The following is a 26,677-nucleotide window of genomic DNA, read 5'->3' on the forward strand; positions in this document are numbered from 1 at the left end:
GAGGCAGACAGTGCAACCTGAGGAACTCAGTACCCAGTTAAGTCAAAGCTGGTCCAGCCTTGTCAAAATTCACCACTGCAGGAAAGGGCCGCCAGCCCTTCTGATTCCTCAAGACAGCTGGGACATCCAGACTTTTATACAAATCTAATTTTTAAACATTGGCAACTAGCACTTATTGAAAATATTTTAAGGGCAAAGATTAACCCAAACACATTTGGTCTTCAAGTTGTGAGCAGTTTTGTTCAAAGAGCAGTGGATTAGGATAACTTGGTATGAGGCAAAGAAACAGAGTGATTTGGACTCTGTGGAATTTGGGCTCTTGAACAAATTACTTGACAGGAATGAGATAATAAATATTGCTTTACAAGGCTTATTCAAGGATTAAATGAAATGCTATTTCTGAAGTGACTGACATATTACAGCACTCAAAAAATCTTGGTTATTTTTGCTTTGAATATTGGCATGCTGCATATTTTCAGTGGAGTGTCTAAACTTTTATTAAATCATAATCAGTTTTCCTAATGGCATCTCAGGTGTTCCTTATTTCCAAATGAGCTTGAAAGGGCAATTAAATTTTCAGTCTCTAAGCATCTTGGCTAAGTGACCATTGAACTGTAAATCAATACTTAGATGTTCAAAGTAACTGTATCATCCATAAATGCTTTTATGAGATCATTAACTCTTTTACAATGCAAATAATCAACCTTAATTAATCTTCTTGAGAAGCTCAGATTTTCATGTGTTATAATGAATCTTCTTTAAAATAGAGTCCATATGAATGCATTTTGTAGATTTTATATTTAATACCATAAATGTTGGCTAGGGAGTGGAGCTCCATTTCTGAACTCAAAAACCTTTCCTTCTTTTCACCAAGATGGCACCAAAAACTAAAAAGAAAACTCCTGCCCCTCCCAAAGCTGAAGCCAAAGCAAAAACTTCGAAGACCAAGAAGGCAGTGTTGAAGGGCATCCACAGCCATAAAAAGAAGATCAGCACATCACCTACCCTCTGGTGGCCCAAGACATTGCAGCTCCAGAGGCAGCCCAAATATTCTTGGAAGAGGACTCCCAGGAGAAACAAGCTTGACCACTATGCAGTCATCAAGCTCCCCCGACCACTGAGTCAGCCATGAAGAAGACTGACGGCAACAACACACTGTGTTTATTGTGGATGCCAAAAACAACAAACATCAGTTTGAACAAGCTATAAAGAAGCTCTATGATATTGATGTGGCCAGGGTTAACACCCTGGTCAGGCCTGAGGGAGAGAAGAAAGCATTTGTTCAACTGGCTCCTGATTATGCTTTGGATGTTGCCAACAAAATTGGGATCATCTAAACAGAGTCCACTAATTCTAAATATACCCTTTTTTCTAACATAAAAAATTCCTCATTCATTTTTTTGTCTGACTTGAAAATAATGGAATTCTGGAGTTGAGCACAGTGCTGTACTATTCTGTATTCCTAGTGACTTGGGAGATTGAGGTAGAAGGATCATAAGTTTGAGACTGTCTCAAAATGAAAAAAAAGTGAAGTGCTGGGGATGTAGCTCAGTGTATCACCTTTGGGGTTAATCCCCAGTATAGCCAATAAGTAAATGAATAAATAAATAAAATAAAATTCTGGAATCAGAAGCTCACAGGGCATCCTCACTCCATTCTGTTAGAAATCTTGTTCTATAGCACCCTTTACAGATGGCATCCTGACTGTGATTTGTATAGCACTAGAATCAAGGAAATTAAGATTTCACAAGACAACTCCTTCTATTAAACCACTCTGGTTTCAGACAAGTATTTCACACATTAAGCTTGAACCAATATCCTTATAATATCTCTCCTATGACCCTGGAAATTATTTATAAATGTGTAGTCTTTAGAAGTTGATAGAGTAAAAGACTATAATTTTCACTTGGTTTAAGTTTTTTAAAAAAAGGAAATGGGAGCTATCTTAGTGATTGCTGAGTGAATGTGACAGGGGAACTACAATGTCCAGTGCCCACAGATGGGTATAACTGCAGGTGCCACCCCACTTACGATGGGGTTGCATCTGAATAAACCCATTGTCAGTTGAAAATATTGCAAGTCAGAAATGTACTTAATACACCTAACCTACTGACCACCATAGTTTAGCAGCACAGCACACTGTAGAGTACCCTCCCGCCCCCAACCCCCAGCGATTGTGTGACTGACAAGTTATGGCTTGCTCCCTCTGTCCAGCTCTGCAAGACGGTGAACCACATATTGCTAAGCCAGGAAAACAATCAGATTTCAAACTTCGAAGTGCAGTCTCTGCTGAACGTGTATATCATTGCATCCAAAGTGGCTCCATCCTAAGTTGGGGGCCAGCCAGTACTAAGAAGGTTCTAAAGTGAGGTCGTCATGACAACACTGGACAGCAGGTAGAACCACACTCTGGAGTGTCTACACCGATCCAACGTTAATAATAGTGGCAGAACTACTAATTGAGAATTACAAAGTTATTAGCTGATTTTGTCAAATTTTAGAATTCAAAAAGACCTTAAAGACCATTTATCCTAAACACTTCGATTTGCTAGTTGTCATTCTGCCTCTAAGCTCTTTCAATTAGGCAGTGCCTGCAAACTCTGCTGCAAATTAGAACTGCCTAGCACTTGTTTTCTAAACAGCAATGACCTCCACGCCCTGAGATTCTGGTTAATTTGTTCTGGAACAGGGTTCTGGAAAGAGAATTTGTTAAAAAAGTTTCCCAGGGGATTCTAATATACAAAAAAGATCACAAAGATGAGATAGGGTTGGGAATCTAGCTTAGAGGACAGCACATGTGTGAGGCCATAGGTTCAATTCCTAGCACCACGTGCACACCCAAAAAAGTAGAACCTTGCTTGGTATTGAGGGAATTTTAAAAAAATAAATTTTAAAGATGAGCTAGATAGCACATGTTCATAGCTATAATATAGGTAAAATGGAGCAAAAGGAGACAAGAGACCCGGGTTCATTGTGTACCTCTCTCTTCTTATTCTAACCAATCATTAAATTTTTTTCTAATAAGTCAGTCACAAAAAGACAAATACTGTGTGATTCCTCTCAGATGAGGTACCTAGAGTTGTCAAATCCATCATACAGTACGTAGAATGGTGGCTGCCAGGGACTTGGGGGAGGAGGGCACTGGGAGTTATTTAATGGGTACCGAGTCTCCATGGTGCATGATGGAGCTGGAGGGTGGTGATGATTGCACAGGAAGGTGAATGTGCTTGACGTTACCAAACTGAATGCTTAAAAATTGTTAGGATGGCAGATATTATGCATATCTTCTCACAATTTAAAAAATGTAAACAATATTTTCAAATGAAAAATCTTCCTGAGGCTAAGATGAGTAAGACTTGCATAAGGAAATGTGCAATAGAGCTCAAGCAATCCATGCCCCCAGGATAACATTTTTCTAACTTCATACAATCCTGTGTGTGTGTGTGTGTGTGTGTGTGTGTGTTACTAGGGATGGATTCAGTGGGACTGTACCATTGAGCTATGTCTCCGTCCCTTTTTATTTTTCATCTTTAGACAGAGTCTCACTGAGTTGCTAAGGCTCACCTTGAACTTGCAGTTCTCCTGCATTGGCCTCCTGAATAGCTAGGATTACAGGTATGTGCCACCAATCCTGGCTTCATACAATCTTTTGAATTTGTCCTAATCAAAAATCAATTCTGGATGTCTTCCATCAGCATTGCCAAAACATGAACTATTGAGTTTTGTCCCTGTATACACACTTAGACAGAACTGACACCCCCTCCCTTTCTGCGTAAGTTCTCCTTGGGACAGGATCTGGGCTTCTGGGCCAAGACGAGCCTTTAATACAGAAGGCATCTCAGTGGTAGAGCACTTGCCTAGCAAACCTGGGTTTTATCCCCAGCACCACCTTCCAAAAAAAAAAAAAAAAGAATTCACAGAAGACCCTGGCATGGCTGAGAAACGCTTTGGGTAATATTAGTATTAGGGTTCTCAGCCAGTTCCAGTTGGCATAAAGCTTTCCTGATTTTAGAAACCCCTTAGTTCAATGCAAATGAACTGTAAGTTTGGTTATCCAACTACTATTCCTAAATCTTGGGAAACCAAAAAGGAAGAAAGTAGAGGAAGAAGGAGGAAAAAGACAAGGAAAGTCAGAGGAGATATCATAACAGAAAAGAGAAATGCACATGGTGTGTGCAACTTTTGATGGTCCTTAACCGTTGTCACAGGTTTCTGATTCTTGCCTCAAGTTCATTATGATTACAATTAAGGACATGATTACCATAGGGATTATTCACATAGCAAAAACCAACACTTGTGAACATGTGCATGGTACCATATTCATGTTTTCCAAGTGCTGTTTCATTTCTTTCTAACTGTAATCCTATAAGGTAAACACTATTATTACCCATTAAGTAAGAAGCCCCACTGAATTTTTAACTTATGCTTTCTCAGATCTAGAAAGATGCCAAAAAGTCACCTTGACCATCTATAAGAGCATAAATGTTGGGGGTATTAAAGTTCACTCTTCCTCTGAAGATAATCAGGGCAGCTACTGATTACTGTAAGCAGGTTGCTTTGTCGTTTAGAGGAAGATATGTCTGGGGACTCCTGGAGACAACAAAGGCAGCTACCCTTAGGAGTTCTGTTATTCTGGGAAATAGATGGAATGAGATTTTTTGTGCTTTGAGAATTGGCAAGAAGGGGCTACCCAACCCCTAATTGGATAGATCCTGGGAAAGAAAGAACAGAAGGTAAAGTCTATAAGGAGAAGAGCCTAGACCAAATCTGAAGAGGCTGGTGGGATGGAAAATCCAAAGCACTGACCTCTAAAAGGTGTAACCCTGGAAACCCAGACAAGGAGTCATCCGCAGCTGGACTGAACCCTGAGGCAGTAGATCACTCTCCTGCAAAGATTTAGGGGCCAAAGACACGTGGATCTGCAGAAACCCTTGATCTGATGGGACCGTGTAAAACCTGTCAACAGTGACACCCAGTGGCAATGAGGAGCAAAAGCTATCCTTGAAGAAAGTAGAAAGTCCAAATGACCCCCTTCTTACCCCCTTCTTGTATTCACTGGGAGTCAGGGATCTGGGGTCATAGGGTGGTATTTGCAGATGTGGAACAACTAACTACAGGCCTATGCATCCAATCCTGACACTGAAATGGCTAGAGATCCCTGGATTAGGCTGGTCATACCCTGCTCTCTTTTTGCTTTTTCCCCCAGATTCTTCCCCAAATGCTCAACTTTAGAAGATGAATAATTTATATTAAACTCACACGATGACAGAGTAGGAATTACCATCTTTAGTGGGAAAAATGAGACTGAGAAGGTCATTTGGAGAAATATTTTCTCTCCCTCCACGAAGCCTCCCGTAAGTTAGGCTTTCTCTTAATATATCCTTTTCTGACCATAGGAGTTAATGCACAGATGTAATCTATTAATTTGCCCTAGCTTTCCTGCTATGGTTTGGCTAAGTGTCCATCCAAAAGGGTTGCCATCTATTAAAGGTTTGGTACCCAGCCTATGGACCTATTGGGAGAAAGTGGACCCTTTAAAAGATGGTACTTAGGGGGGAGGAAGTTAAGTCATGATGCTGGGGTGTTAGTCAGTTTTCCTTCACTGTGACAAAATACCTGAGAAAAATCAACTTAAAGGAAAATAATACTTTTTCTCATGGTTTCAGAGGTTTAAGTCCATGGTCATGTGGTCCTTTTACATGGTTGTGAACCCATCATCATTAGTTGGGGTGAAGCAGAACATCATGGCAGGGATAATGTAGCAGAACAGAGCTGCTCACCTCATGGTGGCAAGGAAGCAGAGAGTAATAAGGAAGGGTCTGGGACAATATATATCCTTACAGGGTAAACCCCAGTGACCTACTTCCTCCAACTAAACTCTATCTCCTATAATTTCCACCACCTCCCCACAGTTTGTTCAATTATGAACCTATTGATGGATTAACCCATTAATGATGTCAGAGCTCTCATGATCCAATTACTTTATCCTAAAGTACCACTCTGAACACTGCTGCATTGAAGACTGCATTGGAGACCAAGTCTTCAACACATGAGACTTCAGGGGACATTCTAGACCAAAACTATAACAGAGGACACATCCTTGAAGAGGATATTTGGACCCTGGCCTCTTCCTATCTCTTTTTGCTTCCTGGCTGTCAGGAGGTAAGCAGCTTTCTCTATTATGACCTCCTATCATGACTATACTGCCTTGCCACAGGCCCAAGAATATCAGGGTCAAGCGACTTTGTGATTGTGATTCTGGAGACAGTAACTCTGACCCAGCAATGATAGAAATGAAACTATATCAAATGAGTGCAAATACACAAGCAAGATTTTATTGGGAATTCTGCTGAAGAGAAAAATGCACCCTTGGCCAAGAGTATGTTAGGCTGACTCAAACAAAGAACAAAAAGTTGTGTAGCTTTTATGGCATCTACAGGTAGGCGGGGACTCAGTCTCCTGATGTCATCACATGTAGCATGGGATTTTAGTTCCACCTGTGCTCTTCTTCATCATGTTTCTTCATGCTACATACCTCATGACCAGCCTGTCTCCACCTGTAGGATGCTTTACTATGCTAATAAAGGTACGTGAGTTATGCAGTCACTGTTCTATGCATGTATTTGCCCCTTATCACCTGGAACTTGCTTCTTTATTATCTGGGGAAATTTCTAATTTTATTTCGAAAATAGGGCAGACTATTATCCTGCATTGATAGTTCAGTTTTAGTGACTTTGACTTGTCTGGCTCTGGTCTCTGGTATTTCTGCTACCCACACAGCACAGTCTCAGAAGGCTGAGATGACCCCCTGACTTCCCATCACCTGATGTGTTATCTTAATTTCACAGCCTTGAAGACTGGTCCACTTTCTAACTCCTAATTTTCTGGTTTATCTGTTAAACTCTAAGACCATCGGCTAGTTTTCCTCTTTCACATAGACTGAAGCCTCTGAAACTGTGAGCAAAAATAAACTGTCCTCCTTAAGTTGATTTATCTTGGGTATTTGTTACAGTAATGAAAAGCTAACATATTCTCTAATTAACTATAAGCTTGTGGATGGCAGGAACAATGATTTGTTCACGAATGCATTCCATTGCCAGGATGTGGTAAAACCCAAGTGTAGTTTTTATACCAATTCCCAAAACCCAGACTCAGGGAGGTCTGGAAGAATGAGAAAATATTTCCCCTCTGATGTCTGATGCTGCATTATTTCTAGCTAGTATGGGTAATGTGGAAGGCTGTGAGCCTCTATCTGGAAGTCTGAATTTTAGTTTGGAGGGCCGGTCAGATTGGCTGCTGCCCTCAGATAGGTTAATGCACTACCTGCCTAGGGCTGACTGTTCATGCTATCAACTTGATATTCTGCCCTTAGAAAAAGTTCTAAGAATATTTGACTTAATTTAAAAAGCCTCTCAGTAATGATACAAAGAAAAATGCATTCAAATATCATCAAATCACATTTATTTCCACCAGAGCCAACATTTCAGTAAACATCTCACGACTGATTTGAGAGAAAAGATCTGGCTTTCTGATTCCTCATGCCTTCTCCAAGGATGAATAAAGTCCAAAGAACAGAAAAGAAAGCCAAATCATAAAATCTTACGAGATTTTTTTTTTATTCTCTCACTTTTTCTTTTCCCAGGACCGAGGATTAAACTCAGTGGCATGCCACACTGAGCTACATCCCCAACACAAGATGATTCCTCCTGACACTTAAGGAAACAGTTCTCATGCAGATGAACACAGGTATATCTTTAGGGAAATGGAGAAAAAACATTGAAACTAAACCTAAGAGCCCATATAGGTAAACAGCTATGTCAAATGTGAACTCAGAGATTACTCTACAATGGCTTATGAAAAGGAATTCAGAGATGTTTGAAGCCCTTAACCTATGAGGCCAATTTCATGGAGAAAAGGGTGGTGGGAATGAAGATATAAGAGCAGGATCTTTGTGACTCTAAGAATGATCCACTGAGGCACATAGCAAGGAGCAAGGGGCCCTCTTACTAGCTGGACACTGAGAATGAAATTCCTAGTGACTACAGTGAACTCAAAGAGAAAAGTGAACTTGTGGATGGCCTGGACACAAAGGACATAGGGGCCTGAAACAATGTCTGCTTTATGGGACAACATAACACAAAGGATAATGCAACTTTGTGTTGTTGTTTCTTCCTTTCTCCTCTGTCCACTTTTCCCTCCCTGGGGAACCCCAGTAGTAATTCTGTCAACCAAAGAGCTGTTTCTAATCAACAATTATGTGAGTTGCACTTTTCTGCTTGTTCAACAGAAAGCTGGTTTTCTTCTTCTTTGTTATTCTTTTTCTGCCTATAGGACAATTTCTTCCTCTTCATTTTGCAGGGCTGATAGTTCAAATACAGTGCTAAGGTGATTCCACCCACTCCGAGGACAACAACAATGATGAAGAGGGTAGAGTTGACTCCTTCCTCCAGTCCTAGTCCAAGCACAGACAACAGAGAACTGAGAGGGGTTTGAGAACAAGAGAATAACCCCCACCCTCACTCACCAGGCCCACTTCCCAGCCTCTTCCTCCACAACCCACTGAAATCTTTATTCTTTTCATGCTTGGATAAGAATCTTGAAGGATTGGAGTTATAGCTCAGTGGTAAAGCTCTTGCCTGGCACATGTGAGGCATTGGGTTAGACCCTCAGCACCACATTAAAAAAATAAATAAATAAAGGTATCATGTCCATCTACAACTAAAAAATTAAAAATTTAAAATTAAAAAAAAAAAAATCTCAAACCCCTAGGGGAATTCCATCCTGGTCCTGACAGCAGGGCAGAGCAGTCACCTTCAACAATGACATCAATGTCTTTGCTGACAGAGCCCAGCTTGTTAGTGGCTGTGCAGCAGTAGGTGCCTGTGTGATTCTGGGTTGCCTTCTGTGGCACTTCAAGGTCAAAGATCATTCCATTCCAAGTACACTGCAAAGCTGGAGCTGGATTTCCCTCTGGGACACAGGTAAGCATCTGCTCCATTCCTTCTACCCATGTCTGGTTGCCAGGACAACCAGATTCCTCTAACCTTGGCTTATCTGCAAAAGAGAGTTCCCCAAGGCGGCCAACTCAGTATGCTCTGTTCCCTTCTCACCCCCATGCTCAGTCCTCTCCCTACACCACCCAAATGCTGTTCCCTCCACCTAACAACTTTCTTTCCCAAGGGGAAGATTATTAATTCCCTGCTCTGAGCCAGCTGCTTCTTCCCTCCCTATGGAAAAGGAGTCTCAGATGCAGCCTAGGGTATGTTTATGGATGCAGACTAAAGGATAACACTGTTCTGTCAAGGGAGCCCCATTTAGCTTCTTAGTGGAGAAGGAGCTGAACAGCAGTAAACTCAGAAATTAGGATTTCCCACTTTGCAAAATACAAATTTTGATATGGAATTTTTGGAAATTTCCCTCCTTAGCATCAGCTCCAACTGCCCCTTCCTATGTTCTGTCAGTCATCTGCCCCCAGTTACTGCTGTTTGCTGTTTGATCACTGTAACCACTTTCCTTTTGGGTCCCAATTTTCCTTCATCTTACTACCCCTACCCACTCACTTCCCTGGGGGCAAGGTAAGCTTGGAGAGCGTTCACTACATTTTGTTTAATTTTTCAATGAGGAAAATGTGGTAATGCTAACAATGAAGTTACTGGCCAAGAAGATCTCTGGAAATGGGAAATTAGTAATCCTTGTCTTAAGAAAGACCAGGTCTCTACTCACATAAGACATGAAGCTGAATCACAGTGTTTTTAACCAACCGCTGACCCTGCACCTCCAAAGAGGCCTCACAGGAGAAATTTCGGCCATCATCTTCCTCCCTGGCAGTAAGCAGAAGCCACGCAGTCTCCCCAGGGGCAGAGAGGGCTGGGGCTCCCTGTAGCTGAAGAGTAGGGCTGGGTGATGTTAATACATGTCCTGAACAGGTCACATTAATATCGGTCCCTGCCAGGGGGTATAATTCTTCTATCTCCAGGATTGGTGGAGGGAAACCTATAAAGATAGGAAAAAGGACCCAGGAGGATGAGGAAGGAGGATCACAAGTTCGAAGCCATCCTTGGCAACTGAGTGAGACCCTATCTCAAGATAAAAAATAAAAATGGCTGTTGGTGAGATTCAGTGATTGAATACAACTGGGTTTAATCTCAGCACCAAAGCGGGGGGGGGGGGGGGGGCAGGAAGAAGGAAGGAAGAAAGGAGAAAAAAAGGAAAAGGGTTGGGGATGTGACTCAGTTGTAGAGCACTTGCCTATCATGTGTGAGGCACTGGGTTTGATTCTCAGCACCACATAAAAATAAATAAAGGTATTGTGTCCATCTACAACTAAACAAACTTTAAAAAAGAAAAGAAAGAAAAAGAAAACACATTTTTCATCACTGTACTTTCTGCTGAAGGTCTCTCTCCATTGCATAGGCAGACAACAGGGAAAAGAGTTTGGATGGCATTTTGCTTCTGTAAAGGCTGAACCAAAGGAACAACAAAGAGGTTTGGGGATTTGAGAGTTTCTCTTATAACAAATTCAGTGTATATATATTTGGTTATATGCCTCTGTTAAAAGGACAGCAAAATGTCTTTTCATCTTAGATTTCCCTTCATTCTAGAATGAAATTCAAACATCAAGAACTTCTCTGTATGCAGGATGGCCTTAGGGAGCAGAGGATGAAGCCTGGCTAGAACTGTCACGATGGACATCCCAACCTGCCTACACACAAAGAGAAGACTAATATTGACCTGAGAGTATTCCTGGCAAAGGTTAGCAGGAATATCTACAGTTGAATTATCAACCCATTTCTGTGTAAGTTTTCAAGAGCAGAGAACCCACATGGGAAAAGGAAGAGGCAAGTCACTTACTGTAGACATACACTAACTTTCTTGCTTTCTGTTCCATTGGACCCAAAGACACAAGGCATGACAACTCCTGATCACCAGTCTCCATGGCCCGAACAGTGGCATTGGCCCATGCCGTGTCCTCTCTCCAGAAGAGGAAGGGGTTCAGCTCCTGATCTCCCAGGAACATGTGAAATATAACTTCTTTGGCTGGAAATACCCTGGATACCTTACAGCTCACAGTCTCTGCCATCCCAACCTCCAGAAGGGAAGAGATCCAGATCTGGGGACTCTGAGAGAATTCTGCCAAGAAATTAGCAAAAGGAAAGAAAGAAGGAGAGTCATGATGAATCATGTGTTGTGTAGGACCACACAAGTGGGGCTAAAATCAATCTATTTCTCTTTCTCTTTCTCAAGGTGAGTTAAAGTAGAGGTGGAGCTCAATTACTCTCACAGCCAAAACCCTGTGGGAACTGGGTCCCAAAAGCCAAAGAAAGATGAGCAAAAAGAGTGCCAGGATTCCTTTCACACCTGGACTCTGACTCACCAAAGATCCGGAGTACCTCAATAACTGAGTTGCCATGAAAGAGCCCTCCACCTTGTGAACTCAAATCCAGTTCTGCACGGCAGGAGAAATTACACCTGTCATTCTCTCTTTGGGCTCTGACACTGATGGTGACCTCAGCTCTTTGGGAGGCCACAGTCATGCTCACAAAGTTCTTTCTGTGCAGTTCTTGGTTATTCCGGAGAAGGGTAAGGGTAAGGTTCTCCAGGGGTATCACACTGGGCACTTGGCACTTCACTGTAAAGGCTTCATCCACAGCCACCCACGCAGGCTGCAGCTCCAGGATCACCTGCTGTGGTGGCTCTTTAAAAGAAAAAGGTAGAGCCTGATGAGAGAAAGCTACCCACTTCTCCAGAAAGAAATGGCAGAGGACAGGAAGCCGGTGAATGTACAAACGACAGAAGAGGACTGCTACCTTCAAATCATCTGATATATAGTGTCAATTTCCTGCTGCCCCTGCCCTAGATGGGATGAGTTAGCCTTCTAGTTCTTCTTGCCTATGAAGGTGGCTAGAGCCATAACCCAGAAATGTGACAACTGAAGGGAGATCCTTTGTTTGTTGCTGCCATTCTGGAGAGCTTTTACCTTTTACAAGTTTTCAGAGGCTGAGCAACTTCTAAAGTACCTTTAGAATCACACAAAAAACACTCTAGCTAACCAAGTTCTTCCCCTACAGAGATTCCACTTATTCTTACAGCCCTATCTTTGCCAATGCTAGATGGCCCACTGAAAGATCTTCCTCACCACCTGCCCCAATGATTCAAAGCCTACCCATTCTTTAGCTTAGGGTATCCTTTACCATAGACTAACTACCCCACTCAAAAAGACTCTCCTTTCTGTTATTCTAACAACTTGTAGCAAATAATTCAGCACTAATTTCATGTTTTCTTGATGATTCAGAAGTAAGCATTATTAGCATCTGCTTCCTGTCCTCCAGAAGCTATGTCTGGAAGCCCTCTATAGTTTGCTAACACGAAACCCAGAACCCAGCCTCTGCCAAAGGGAAAAAGAAGCAACTGCCTCTGAAATCCTTCCAGTATGACAGAAATCTTTATTAAGGGCCCTAATTCTCCCGTTTTTCCACTTCTCCTTCCTCCCCAGCCCTCTGCCCCACTCACTATACACAGTGATGTCCAGGTTTGTATCCTTTTGAATCCCTGCACAAGAGAAGAAGCACTGCAGGACAGAGTTCTCTGTGACATCTTCCAGGAGAAACTCCTTCCACTGAGGTCCTTTGCCAACCTGGGTTTTCTTTAAGAAGGTCTCAATTCCACTGGGTCCTGGACTTGGGCAGGTTGTGCTGCAGTTGACCACTAGGGACTGTCCAAACTCCACGAGGGCCTGATGTGGCCAAACAGAAACCTCAAATAACTCTTCTATGGCTCCTGAAATGAACCACATATGCCAAAGACTCTAGTGAAGACCATGAGACCTAGACAAAATACAGGGCCTATTTTATCTAGTTCTAGGTAAAGGAACAGGAAACCTGCCTGAATAGAAAAGGTTCAGGAGACTGGACAAGAAAAGACCTTTAATCAACAGGTCAGAGTCCTGATTCCACCACTACTCCTTCCACTCATCTTCTTTCTTGTGATCTTGATTTCACCATGGAATTTATGGTGTAGCTAAAAAACATGTCCATAAATCTATTCTCTTCCTAAGCTTTTAGAATTTTTGGAAGCTCCCCAGGACTGGCTGCTGAGAACCCTCCTGGGATTAGCATACAGATCCCTGGGCGAAAGAGCTTTGTCACTTATACCTCAAAGCTGTGTTTTTCTCAAGTTATAGGTAATGACTGCCTTTACCAGAGTCAGCTGGTATGCTTGTAAAACTGCAGATTCCAACTCCATCTCAGACTGAGTGATTATGAACTGATGAAGACAGGACCTGGAAACATGCCAGGGGTAAAAACAAGCCTCTTGGGGATCCTTCTACACATCAAACTCTTAGAATCACTGGCCTAAAAGTCATTACCAGGGTCACTCATTTCCCATGGAACTTCCCACCTTTTCTTTTCAGAGTGATAATGTTACATTTTGCTTTGCTGCTAAGGAAACAAATGTTTTGGGGTACTTACAAGTTTCGTCTATGATGCTTTAGAGCTTAAATGTCCCCCAAAGGCCCATATATTAAAGGCTTGGTTGCCAACATGTGGCACTACTGGGAGATGGTGACCTTCAGGAGGTGAGGTCTAGTAGAAGACAGTCAGGTCATTTGGGGTATGCCCTAGAAAGGGATATTGGGACCCGGCCACTCTTCTCTTTTTGCTTCCCAGCTGCCAGAAGGTGAGCAACTTTGTTCTACCACATGATCCTACCATGATGTTTTGCCTCACCACACGCTCAAAAACAATGTGGACAAGTGGCCATGAACTGAAACCTCTGAAACCATGAGCCAAAAAAGCTTTTCCTCAAGTTAATTTTTTGTCCCAGGTATTGTGTCCCAGCACAAAGTTAGGGAAATATTCTCAGCTGCATTGAGGAAAACATCAGACATATTTTAGACACCTGATGCAGGTGAGGTGCACAGTCTCCTGAAGCCTTCCCTGTAAGTCGCCTTTAGCTATCATATCCACCATCTATTACATCTAACAAACATTTCCCTCTGCACAGATCTTGTAGAAATGTTACCTGATAAGGCTCCAGAGTTCCTTTCTTACCAATGCAACAACTTTTTGCAACTGAGTTATAATAGGCCCTGCCCTAACAAGATTCCATTATAGGGCTGGAGATGTAGTTAGTGGTAGAGTCCTTGCCTAGCATGTGTGATGCCTTGCCTAGCACACACACATACAAAAAGGATCATGTTATGGCTAATCATGACACAAAAGGTTGCAACAAAGAAGTAAAATGTTCTTGAAAGGAGAAAGACAAGAACAGTTGTAGGGTAGCAGGGAGCCTTGCAGAAAAGGCATATTTCCTAGGGAGAGTTCTCTCTGATAGTCTATTAATTTAGGTTAACACAATTACAACCCAGAGATACCTGGGCACTTTGTGTTCCAGTGACCCAAGAAAGAGGATAATTTCTCCCATGGGCCAAGATGAATAAATACTTGTTGCCCCACTCCATACTTTTCATTCCCTTCCTCACTGACCAGACATGTGTATCCACACATATACTGGCTTAAGAAACTTTTCCAAACAGCCTCACCTGGGCAAGGAATCAAGGTCAGCAGGGTCCAGGCACCAAACAGAAGCATCTCCATCCTTGGGAGAAAAGCTAAAAGCTGGAGAGAAAGAAAAGTGACAGCAGTGTTAGAAAAAGTGACCAAAAAAAAAAAAAAGTCATATAAAATTCTTCGATGTTGTTAAGTCAGTCCCTTTCCTGATACTTCATGTAGTCTGAAGAGACTGTAGCAAAAATATCAGTAATTTGAGTGCACTAGAAGAACTTCTTGCATATATTTATTTAAGTTGGCTTATGAGCATAGAACTATGATGAGGGAATATATGTTAAAGGACAAAGGAATACTTTTTATTTAAGTACTGGGAGTACTGGGGACTGAACCCAGGAGTGCTGAGTTCATCTACTGAGTTACATCCCCAACTGTTATTATTATTTTTTTTTTTGAGATGTAGTCTTGCTAAATTGCTGAGGCTGGCCCCAAACTTGTAATCCTCCAGCCTAAGCCTCCAGAGTAGCTAGGATTATAGGTCTGTGCCACCATACCCAGTTATGAAGGAATATTTGCTTAGCAAGATTCCTATATAAGCTAATATTATACTTATGCTTTTACTAGTTTGCCTCCATCTATTAGGTTGAGTTCATAGAAAGCCAACATGGAAACATGTGAAGTGAAACAGTTTAGAGATGGATATTTGCAGTGTTATCTGGCACTATCCAGTAAAAGAATATGACCTTCAATCTAGAGAACATGGTCATTACAATCTTGTTTTCTGACGTGAGGGAGAAATGTTTCATCAGGACTCTTTCTTCAGGACCTCTGTGAAATACTCCTCAAGATAATTCATCTCCTTTTAACCTGCCTTCACATTCAACCAAAAAAAAAAAAAAAAAAAAAACAACTTTGGATTTACTGCTTTGGCTGAGTTACGTCTATGCGTACACTTCTTTGTTCACCACCAATTCATACCAAGTTCGGTTTTCTTTCAAAACCCTATTCAAGCTAATTTTTTCTAAGAAAAAATTCTTTTTACTTTCCTTTTTTCCTCCACAATGTATATTGGGGGATCACACTCAACTCTCTCATTTTATATTTGAATTTTCAAACACTAGGTTTTGTACAGGTCTACTTTAGTTTTATGCATAAGATAATAGTCTTATCAAAATTCATACTTCTAAGTGAATGTTATCCCTCAAAATTACACTATGGGAGGCTATGAGCTCCCACTGATGACACCATTATTTAAAACTTTTTTTTGAAATGATTTTTAGAACTTCCAAGGTGTAAAAGAAAAATCTATCTCTTTATTCAACCATCATATTCTTTACATCTCTTTATTCAACCATCTTATTCTTTAAACAAAAATATTACTCAGTCATTGGCCAAACTTTGCTCTAAGTGACTTATATTCCTTACATAGGAAGATCTGTTATCATTGAAGATATTCTAAATAAAGCACTTAGACTCTAAAGAAAATTTCAAAACTGTGTTTTGAGTAACAAGTCTGTTGGAAAAAGTACAAAAGTCCCAAGTGGGACTGCTTATATTTATATATTCTTTCTTTCAACAACTGTTGAGCATCTACAACATGCCAAGCTATTTAAGTTGTTGAAGACAGTTTTGTCCTGTGACACAGAATTTGTGGAAGTCTAGTGGGAAAGATAAATGTATAAAATAATAATTCTAAGTGATATAATAAAGGGAGATAAGTAAGGATCAAACAAGTTAGTTCAAATCAAGTATGTTAATAAAAATAGCAGTGTTTTTTTAAAATATTTTCTACACCTTACAAAATATTTAGACAATATCAATTTTATATGTCGTTTTTGTTTTTTGGAAGTGGCATGGGAAAGGCAAAAGAAAATGGATTTACTACTTCTTGATGGACATGTTTAACATTCATTTTGTTTGTTCATTTGTTTCCTTCTGGTGCTGGGGATTGAACCCAGGGCCCTGTGCATATTAGACAAGCACTCTATTTCTGAGCTATACCCTCAGTCCATAGTACATAATTAAAAAAAAAAAAAGTCACATTATCTATCTGTACATGATATAATCCAAATGAACTTTTGAAGTCTGAATGCAAAGTACTCTCTTAATAACTATTTCAGATTGACTCTATTATATCTGTGTAATAATTTCTAACATTATAATCCAAGCACTGGACAGGGTGCTCTGTTATCATTATCTCATACAATCCTGTGAAAAATCCCCAATTTTATAGATGAAGAAGTGGAGGCCAAGAGAGGTAAACTAATTTGCTTCAGGCCACATAATTAATAATAGAGGATGGCAGGATTCAAATCTAGGCATTTTGAATATAAGCCAATGCTCAGTCTTTCACTGCTTCTGTACCTTCCATGAATCCAGATTATTTGTGCTTTGAGAGGACAACTGTCACAATTCTCCAGAAGTTAATCTGAGAGCTCCTTCTATTAATCTCTCCTGAGCTGTGTTTGCAAAGTCTGACATTGCTGCGAATTTATCTCATGACTATGTTCCGCTCTTAGAATTCTAGCTAAGACAAAAACCCCCCACTTCTGATTACTACATCAAGTTTACTGGTTTTCCTTGTAGTCACTACTAGTACATATTTATGCCCATAAGTAGGCATAAGAAGCAGGGTGCATATTCATAAACAGACACACATTTTGTTCTGTTTTTTCATGCCCTCCCCACCACCTATGCACTATCCCAAGAGCTCTAATCTTCCAACCTTGCTTTCAAGTGGCAGGTTATAATCAGGTTCTCAAACATGAGATTTTATATTCATTTTGTTAACAAAATCAGCATCCCTAGGAGAAAACAATTTTTAAATCTTTTTAAAATTCCTCTGACTTATTTCACAGATTCTATGCCAAATTTTAAAATATTAAACGTCTGATAGTCTAGGTCAGCACACTAGTCCCTGGGGGTTGGTTGCAAGAGGGGCAAATACTGATATGCTGTGAATTGCTTTGGCTGAATGGCCTGCAGTGGACCTCAGGTACAAGTTTGGGATTTCCACCTTCCACTTATATACAAGGGTTTCTTGCAGTTTCTTATAAAAAGGAGTTACATTTTGCCCTTTAAACCACCTTCACTTCCCTCCAGCTGTGATTTACTTCCTTCTCCCCCAACACTACCCAATTCAACTTATCTCCCCTCTGTTAGAGCTCCAGTGCTCACTCAGTCTGTTACCTTCATTTCCCACGGCTCACATCACACTCTAACACACTCCTCTTTACTTGAAAGGCCTGTGTCTCTCATCCGTGTCTCTGCCTCTCCTGCTCTGGACTGGTAGGACCCTTTGTTTTATCCAATGCTGGATCCCAAGAGTCTGGAATTACTAAGAACGTTCAGCAACTACAGATGAAAGAACTAGATAAAATATGTGAATACTTATGGAAAGGAACTCAGCCCGCCCCTTGGGTGCAGGGCGTAAGGCCAGTTCTAGCAGTTCTAGCTGGGTAGAGCTTAGAAACTAGCAGGGTAAGGGGCGGGTGCACATGGGAGTCATGAGGGGTTTTTTGTTTGTTTGGTACTGGGGATTGAACCCAGGGGTGCTCTACTACTGAGTTACAACCTTAGCCCTTTTCATTTTTAGTTTGAGACTAAATTGCTGAAGCTGGCCTAGAATGTAAGCCAACTTAAATTTTAAATTCCGAAGTTGCTGGGATTACAAGAGTGGTCATCGCACCTAGTCCATTCAAGGTTTTTTTTGTTTTGTTTTTTTTTTTTACTTAAGGCAGACAGTATTTAAACATTTTAAAAATTATCGGGAAGGCCGTGGGTTCAGTCGCCAGCACCAAAAAAAGAAAAAGAAAAAAAAAAACGAGGGCTCCTCCCGGCACCCAGTCACTAGTGTGAAGCCGACCATGAGCGAGGCCTCCAGATTTGATAGAAAAGGCGGGCAGAACGCGGAATGAACTCAAACCAACCAAATAAGACCTAAATCCTCACTGAGCCGGGGCCGTCTGCACGTCCCTTGCCCTCGCGGGGCCGCTCTTCGCTTCACGGGACACCACTCTTCGTGTAGCTAGACGTCTAGCAAGCTCCTCTCTCAACAGCCGGCCACGCGCTCAGACCGTTTGGTCCGCACCACCAGGAGGGGGCGCGTCCCGGCTCAGCAGCCGGGAGGATTTTCCTGATCTGCCTAGAAACTCGTGACGTCAACGCGAAATCTCAACGGAATTGGCTGAGACAAGTGGGGCGGGCAAGAAGGTAAAACGAAAGGAGGGATGCGCAGGGAAAATAAGGGTAAGGAGGCCTGTATCCTGTGTGGCAGAGAGCACATATTTGACTCAGGATAATGAATACTGAATAAAACAAAGTGAAAATGAAATGGAATTGTATGTTGCAGCAAAAAATGGCTCTATAAAGAAAACAAGAGATTGTCCTCCCCTGCGTCTTCTTCTGGTGGTTCTGTCTAAACGCGCGCGCCGTCCCTGCAGTTAGTTGCGCGCGCAGCTCCATTTCTTCCTAGGATAGTGCATCTTGCAAAGCATAAGTCTTGAGACCCTTACTCCCCCAAATTTCTCCGGGGTCCATTGAAGGCTGCCCCCGCTTGAGCTAGGAAGTAGGTTTAGCGAGACTCTGGCAGTATTTGAAAAGTCCTTTTTTTTCTCGCGCTTCCTACTCCCATTTTTATGCCCCACACCACACGCAAAGAACACTTAGGCCATCATCTTTCGCTCACTTTTCTCCAAATGAAAATTTGGGTTTGTCCAAAGAAGATGTTACCATCACCTTCTTCTGGTCATTAACGTTGGTCATCATCCCCACCTCTGGTATCCTCGATCAGAAGCGGAATGAAGGAACTACGCCTATCAGAGACATCATCCCCTCCCCCAGACAGCTCAAAAGGGCAAAGTGGGGAGGACTCCTGATACCAGTTCTTCAAAACGCAGTGTTTCTTTTAACTCTTCATAAACTTGCTCGAAGTTAACTACTGTAGGGCCTGGTTTTAACGGATTTTGGAGATTTCTGGTAAATTTGGGGTATTTTGGTTTTTGAATCCAGAAGCGCTTTACCACCGAGCTACGTACCCAACCCTCTTTATTTTTTATTCTGAGACAGGATTTCACTGCTTCCGAGACTGATCTTCCTGCCTCAGCCTCCTAAATTACTGGGATTACAGGCCTGCTCCACCGCACCCAGCTGGCAAGATTTAGTTGATTTTTTTTTAAATCTTCATGAAAGTACTGTAAGGATTTTTTAATTTGTCTGAAGTTAAGTCATAAGGTAATTAAAGTCTTTAAGAAAATAGTTTATGACTGGGTGCAGTGGCACACGCCTGTGATCCCTGTGGTTCAGGAGGCTGGGTCAGGAGGATTGCAAATTATAGAGACCAACCTCAGCAATTTAGCTAGGCCCTATGCAATTCACAGAAACCCTGTCTCAAAATAAAAAATAAAAAGGACTGGGGAGGGAATGGAGTTGTAGCTCAATGGAAGAATGCTTGCCTAGCATGTGTGGGCACTGGGTTCCATCCTCAGCACCACATAAAGATAAAGGCATTCTGTCCACCTACAACTAAAGATATATATAGATTAAAATTTTTTTTAAAAAGGACTGGGGGTTGGTTACACACCCTTGGTTCAATGCCTGGAACCAAATAAAAAAGTAGTTTACTTCAAAATTTTTCAATTTGTGTAATTCAGATTGTCAACTATATCTCAACACGGCTGTTTTTTCTATGATCTGAAAAGTATTTTTGCTGTTATCTTCATTTGTGTATCTCGTGTTTCTTTAGCAATATGTATTTGTCATGTGATTGCTCCTGTTGCTTCCTCATAAATTTCTTATTTTAAATAACTTTTAGCATGTTCACTTCTTGTTTTTCTTTTTTGGATCCTAACTAACATATTTCTGACTAATGCATATTAAATCTGAGGCAAGCAGGGGATGTAGCTTAGGCTAGCACTTGCCTAGCATGTGCAAGACCCCAGGTTCAATTCTTACTACTGGGAGAAAAAGGAGGAGGAGGAGGAGGAGCAGGAAGAAAACCCATAAACAATAATGACAAAACCAAAAGCAAATCTGAGCCAAGTCCTTAAGATATATCGTGGTAACCCTTTAAACCACCCCCATTTCTCCTTTGTAGCTTTGAATGGTTTACCCATTTATGTTCATTTCACCAAACTGCTACAAATCAACATCCTAATCATTCTTGGTTAGAAACCAAAATATCTGCACTCATATTTGGCAGGATTCTTCAGGTACTTACTTCTTTCAGGTAACTTTTGAGTGTCTCTTTTTTTGTTTTGTAGTGCTGGAGATAGAAACCAGGGCCTCCCAAATGCTGGACAAGTGCTTTTCCACTGAGCTATACTGCCAGCCCTTGAATGTCATTTTTTATTTTGTCAAATGCTATATGTGTATTAATCTTTTTCCAATTCCTCTGGGGCATATCATCCAAACTTTGCTTTTTTTATTGAAAAACTTAAATTTCAAGGCATTAAAAGGGGCTGTTAAAATAATCCCATCTAAAAAAAATAGCTGTGTCATCTAAAAATAATTTTTTAAACATTCTGATAATTTTATAAATTGGCGCCTTAGTTAATTTTGGCAAATAGGCTTGCCTGGCTGGCCCTGTCCTTATATGAAAGGTGCTTTCCTAGGGAAGTGGAAAAGTTGTTCCTTCAAATGGATCAGTGTTCTGGCAAAGGTTATGCTCAAGGATTTGGTGAATTAAGGTTAAGGTGGTTTCAACCTCTCCTAATGGTTTATCTACTGATCAGAATGGACAGTGAAACAGAGTTCTGGGGTGGGGAATGGAGTTGTCAGAGTTATTTCCTGAGCCCTCGTGGTTTCCACAAAGTCCTTGTGACTCCTGGAGTTCACACAGGTGGGGTTTGTGGATGGAGACAGTTCCCCGCACAAAGCCTGCGGCATAATATGTTGCATATTGTTACAGAGCCTTGGACCAAGTACTGCGAAAAATCAAAAAGGCCCCAACAAATTGATGATGGAAGTTGGAAGATGGGAATAGTAAGTCGAAAATTTCAGAGGCAATGACATTTGAGCTGACCTTGAAGGATAAACTGCTTGTATGGCAGAGAACTGGGGAAGATTATTTACTTAATAAATATGTATTGAGTACTTAACTTTATACCAAGTATGGTTTTAGGTAGTGGGGACACAACAGCAAACAGGACAAAGCCCCTGCCTTTGAGGAACTTATATCCTAGTGACACTGTAGGCAGAAAGAAAACAGAGCTATGAAGCAGCTTGGCATGTTCAGAGGAGGTGAGTTCATTGTGGCTTGATGGTGGGACACATGGGTTATTGGTGGAAAATGAAGCTATCAGGATAGCATGAGGACATGGACTGGGGTCATAGCTCAGTGGCAGAGTGCTTGCCTAGCACATGTGAGGCACTGGGTTCCATCCTCAACACCACATAAAAATAAAAGTATTATGTCCATCTACAACTAAAAAAAAAAAAAAAAAGCATGAGGACAGATAATAAAAGAGCCAATTATGCTTGCTAAGAAGTTTAGACAGACTCTTTCACAAGTCAGTGGCTTTTATGCTTTTTATTTATTTTTTTTATTTTTTGCAGTGCTGGGAATCATCCAGCAGGCAACTGGAAATATGGATCTGAAGCTCAAGAGAGAGGTGGTGGTTGGAGATGGAGATTTAGGGTCATCAGAAAACAGTAATTGAAAGGATGGAAGAAGATGAGTATGTCTGGATATATCAGGTGTAGAGAAAAGAGCTAAAGAGAGAAACCGAAAGGACAAGGACACTTAGGGGCTAGGAGGAGGGTACAGATACGAAAGAATCCCAGTAGAGGCCATTCCCTGTTGTCTCCCTATATTAGTGATCTGTTTATTAATTATACCAATAGCTCTGGATCCAAATTCAAAATCCAGGTCACCTCAAGGATCTAAGAAGTGACTAGAAGAGGCCTCTGAGACCACAATGCCATGCAGGTCTTTACCGTGCACTGGAGAGAGAACAAATTGCAAAATCATGTCCCAGACCTTAACTCCAGAGATTGTGAAAGTGTTACAGACTAGCTGTAGCCTTGCCACCCACTACTCCCCCACTCCAGTGTTTAGCACTTCAGTTTATAGATTTTATTTTTTGCAACAATTTTAGGTCTACAGAAAAAAAATAACATCTTTCATTACTGTGATGCATTTGCTCCAATGAATGAACTAGTACTGATGCATTATTATCAGCTAAAGTCTGAAGTTCACACTAAAGCTCCCTCTGTGTGTTACATAGTTCTGTGGATTTTTCCCCCAAGAACCTAGGGCCTAGTACATGCCAGGCAAACACTTTACCACTAAGTTGCATCCCCAGCCTTCCTCCCTCCGCCCCTGCCTTTTTTTAAATTTTATTTTGAGACAGGGTCTTGCTAAGTTGCTGAGACTGGCCTCACACTTTTGGTCCTCTTGCCTAAGCCTGCCAAGTAGCAGGGATTAAAGGCACACACCATGGTCCTGTCAGTTCTTTGGAGTTCTACAAATTCATATTATGTGATCACCATTACTGTGTCACACAGAATAGTTTACTACCCTAAAAGTGTCCTCAACTTCACCTTTCATTTCCTTTCTTCTACTCAGTAATTACTGATCTTACCACATCTATAGTTTTCCTTTTAATAACACCTTTTCCATAATTCTTTTTGTGGTACTGGGGATCAAAACCAGGTCCTCACACATGCAGGTGCTCCACCACAGAGCTATACCCCCAGCCCTTTTTTTTAAACGTTTGAGATAGGGTCTCATGAAATTGCTGAGGTTGGCCTAAAACTTGCAATCCTCCTGCCTCAGCCTCCCAAGCAACTGGGATCACTGACACAGCACCACCATGCCCAGCTTGTAACACCCTTTTTAATGGTTGTGTAACATTGTCTCATGTGGATTATCTAGTCCTCTTTTGTCAGACACTGATGCTGTTACATGACTTTAAAAAAAAATTTAAAAACAATTAGAATAATAACACCAAATCTTGGCTTTACACAGCAGCAAGTCAGACTTTGCTGAGCCAGCATGGGATTCACTACCCGTGTGCTCACTCTTACCTGTGTATACCCACATATCATTACCTTTGGGCAAAAGAGCCTTTTGGATGTGACACACTAGCTTAGAAACCAGAAGAAAACATCTGGCATTCAACTCTGATGGAAGAACCAAAGCAAAGCTGTAAACACCATCTGTCAATTTTTCCTTCCAAAGGAGCCTTTCCAAATTTCCTAGGTTCTCTTTGCCAACTCCTTATCACAGCAACATCAGAAGAACATAAAACCACTGAGGCTTCTCATGGTTAAGAGGTTAAGAGACTGGCTCCCAGGCCAAAGCCCCGCCCCCCCCCCCCCCCGAGGGTTTTGCTGTTTTGTTGTTCTTTTCTTTTGAACCACTGATCTGCATCCCGAGCCCTTTTTAGTTTTTATTTTAAGACAGGATCTCACTAAGTTGCCAAGATTAGCCTTGAACTTGTCATCCTCCTGCCTCAGCCTCCCAAGTACCTGGGATCGTAGGCATGCATTATTGTACCTGGCTGATGCCCACTGCTTGTATACCTCTCTCTGTTCCCAACATCAGAAGTCTCTACACTTTTGATGTTTTACCTGCTAGACTGTGCTGACTGTGAAAATAGTGTGTTGAGAACTATGACCACAACGTGCACACAGAAGATGATCCAGCAACACAGATTCTGATTCATTCTGATTCACCTAGTACTGCTTCATTCCTTTAAGTCATACTCTGTCTTCTTTGCCTAACTCATACATAACCTCCTTCAAGAAGTCTTCATTGATCATTTTCCCCCATTAACAGGGTACCTTGTCATCAGTATAACAAAATACCTGAGACAATCAACTTATAAAGAGAAAAGGTTTATTTTGGCTCACAGTTTTACAGGTTCTAGTCTATGATTGACTGGTCATGTTGCTTTGGGACTGTGCCAAGGCAACATATCATGGCATGAGCATGTAGTGGGAAATAAATGCCTATACCAGGTTACAAAGAGGAATCCCCTATCAAGGGCATGCCTCCAGTGACCTAAGGACCTCCCACTAAGCCTCACCTTTCAAAGACTTTACTGCCTCACAATAGTACCAAGCTGTGGGACCAAGACCTTCACACACAGTGCTTTGGGGGACACTCAAGATCAAAACTATAGTACATGGGGAAGTGATCTGTTGTGCATGTATCTTCTTTGTTAACATATATCAGAGATTAACACATAGAAGGTGCTCAATAAATGCCATTTCTTTTTGTATTCTCTTTCATGTGCTTTCAGTTACTCTTTGCTTACTCTGTATGAAATCTTCCTTTATCCCTACCATGTGTTAGATGTCTCTATTTTCTCCCTAACATTTTTAGGATATTTTATCATAGCAGTTAACTCAATGTTAACATTATTTATTTATTATTCTCTCCTACCACACTCATAGATCATTTGTTTGTTCATGTACATTATAATAATGATCAAGACACAGTATATAACCAAATAATTAAAAACAACTACTCAAAAAAAAATATAAGCACATGCATGTTCATAGATGCACACTAATCACAATAGCCAAGAAGCAGAAACAGCTCTAATGTCCATCAACAAATAAAGAAACAAACTGTGGTATACACATGCAATGGAGATCCAAGATGGCGGACTAGAGGGAGGCTGCGTTCCTTGTCGCTCCATAACTCCGGTTTCAAGCAGAGGATATCTGTTTCTCGGTGAGGCAGTTTTTGCTGCTTATCGATCCCCTGGTGTTTACCCCATTTGTCTGCTGTGATGACCTACAGTCTGCCAGCATATTGACGCCTTTTTTGAGTGCAGATTGCTCACTGTCAGGCGCCTATCATCCGCCATTTCCTGCCTCTCACCGGTCCATCACCTGCCTTACACCTATCCATCACCCAACGCATGAGGTTCACCTCCTGATGGTCTGACAACAGTCAGCAAACTGATCGCCAACCGTCAGGGGAGCACCAGCTGCCTGCTGTTGCCTGGAAGTTCACTGTTGCAGTACCTGCAGGTTTGATTACACGTGGCTGCCACCATTTTGAGACAACAGCCAGGCCCTGGAGAACCCCTGACCAGGCTGACTGAGCCCCGTCTCCAGGATACCTCAGCCCGACTGATCACTCCCTGCCTCTGGGACCCTCACATCGACTGACTGCTCCCTGCCGCCAGGACCCCCAGACCAACTGACTGTGCCCTATCACCGGGACCCCAGACCAACTGATTGCACCCAGCATCCAGGATCCCACAACCACACCAAACACACCGGACCTCCAGGATCCCTGATGGACCAACCGCATCCCGTCTCCAGGACCTCCAGCTGACCACGTCCACCCCTGAACTTCCACGTCCACCCGTGAGCTCCCCATTTGCCAACACATTTCGAATCCAGAGCAGCCATCTTGGATAATCCTGGAAGCCATAGTTCCGATCTTCGGGTGGGGCAAATCCCATCCTGAGACGCCTGCTGGAGGCTTGAAGCTCATTGTCAGGTACCTCTCATGCATCAGGCTACTGAACACTGGGAGGTTTCATTAGTGTATGACTGTTGTACTGTAGATTTTTTTTCTCCTTTTTAAAAATTTAAGTATTTCTTTACTTTTCTTGCTTTCTTTTCCTTTTGTTTACCTGTTCCCTCAGAGTCTCTTTCTCCCTTTTTTGCATGCTAATATCCAATTACTTTTGATTACACTCTCACCCTTTCTATTTTCTAGAACTTCTGTATATTCTTTTCTTATCCCATTAACAGCCACATTCTGCATCCCACTGCATCCTCTTTGTCCTCCATTAGAAACTGCAGACCTTATTGCAAACCTGTTTGTTTTACTGAAGATAATATTTGAACTCATTCTGTTTACTATGACAATTTTGTTATTGTCCCCATAGGGGCTATTTGGTCTAGGATTGCATAGTGTCTGATTTGGGCACTGCTAATATTGATCTCCCCTTAAAGAAAGGGTTTTGGAAACCTATAGGGCCACTATAAGCCTATATGGGGAAATGTGCAATACCCCAGATCTGCACTGCTAGAGGGGAAGATACATGAACAACAAGAAAAAACAAGGGAAGAAAATGATCCAAACAAATCTAGATTCTATATTAATAGAATCCAATGACAGTATGTTAGAAGAAGATTATACATGATTAAGATGATTTGTGAAGCAAAGGATGAGATAAGAGAGCAAATGCAGGCAATGA

General features: G+C 41.6%; 1 protein-coding gene and 1 pseudogene across 4 annotated transcripts; one reads left to right on the plus strand and one right to left on the minus strand.

Annotated features, from left to right (window-relative positions):
• The first annotated feature begins 868 nt into the window (after window positions 1-868).
• Window positions 869-1,337, plus strand: LOC306656788 (large ribosomal subunit protein uL23-like; annotated as a pseudogene). Its single transcript has one exon. The product of its transcript is annotated as a large ribosomal subunit protein uL23-like (transcript).
• A 6,116-nt stretch (window positions 1,338-7,453) lies between these two features.
• LOC306657012 (intercellular adhesion molecule 5-like) lies at window positions 7,454-18,673 on the minus strand. Of its 3 annotated transcripts, none has more exons than XM_079132672.1 (8): window positions 18,459-18,673; window positions 14,543-14,618; window positions 12,511-12,777; window positions 11,375-11,695; window positions 10,852-11,130; window positions 9,724-9,993; window positions 8,812-9,054; window positions 7,454-8,452 (listed from the first exon to the last, which is right to left on the minus strand). In XM_079132672.1, the coding sequence occupies exons 2-8, from the start codon at window positions 14,595-14,597 to the stop codon at window positions 8,247-8,249; spliced, it is 1,641 nt and encodes a 546-aa protein (XP_078988798.1). In that variant the 5' UTR covers window positions 14,598-14,618; window positions 18,459-18,673; the 3' UTR covers window positions 7,454-8,246. The 3 variants fall into 3 exon arrangements, with proteins under 3 accessions (XP_078988798.1, XP_078988799.1, XP_078988797.1); XM_079132673.1 differs by having other exon boundaries at window positions 18,447-18,673; XM_079132671.1 differs by having other exon boundaries at window positions 18,437-18,673.
• Between the last annotated feature and the right edge of the window lie 8,004 nt (window positions 18,674-26,677).

This window comes from Sciurus vulgaris (genome assembly GCF_902686455.1).
Source record: "Sciurus vulgaris genome assembly, chromosome: 3".
Classification (NCBI taxonomy): Eukaryota; Metazoa; Chordata; class Mammalia; order Rodentia; family Sciuridae; genus Sciurus; species Sciurus vulgaris.

What these genes read in the sequence shown, in the direction of transcription:
- LOC306657012 (XM_079132672.1), bottom strand. Translation starts at nt 14,597, where the DNA reads ATGGAGATGCTTCTGTTTGGTGCCTGGACCCTGCTGACCTTGATTCCT. An exon ending in CCTGGACATCACTGTGTATA is followed by an intron (nt 11,696 to 12,510) that starts GTGAGTGGGGCA and finishes TTTCTTTTAAAG; the next exon opens with AGCCACCACAGCAGGTGATC. An exon ending in AAAGTTAGTGTATGTCTACA is followed by an intron (nt 9,994 to 10,851) that starts GTAAGTGACTTG and finishes CTATCTTTATAG; the next exon opens with GTTTCCCTCCACCAATCCTG.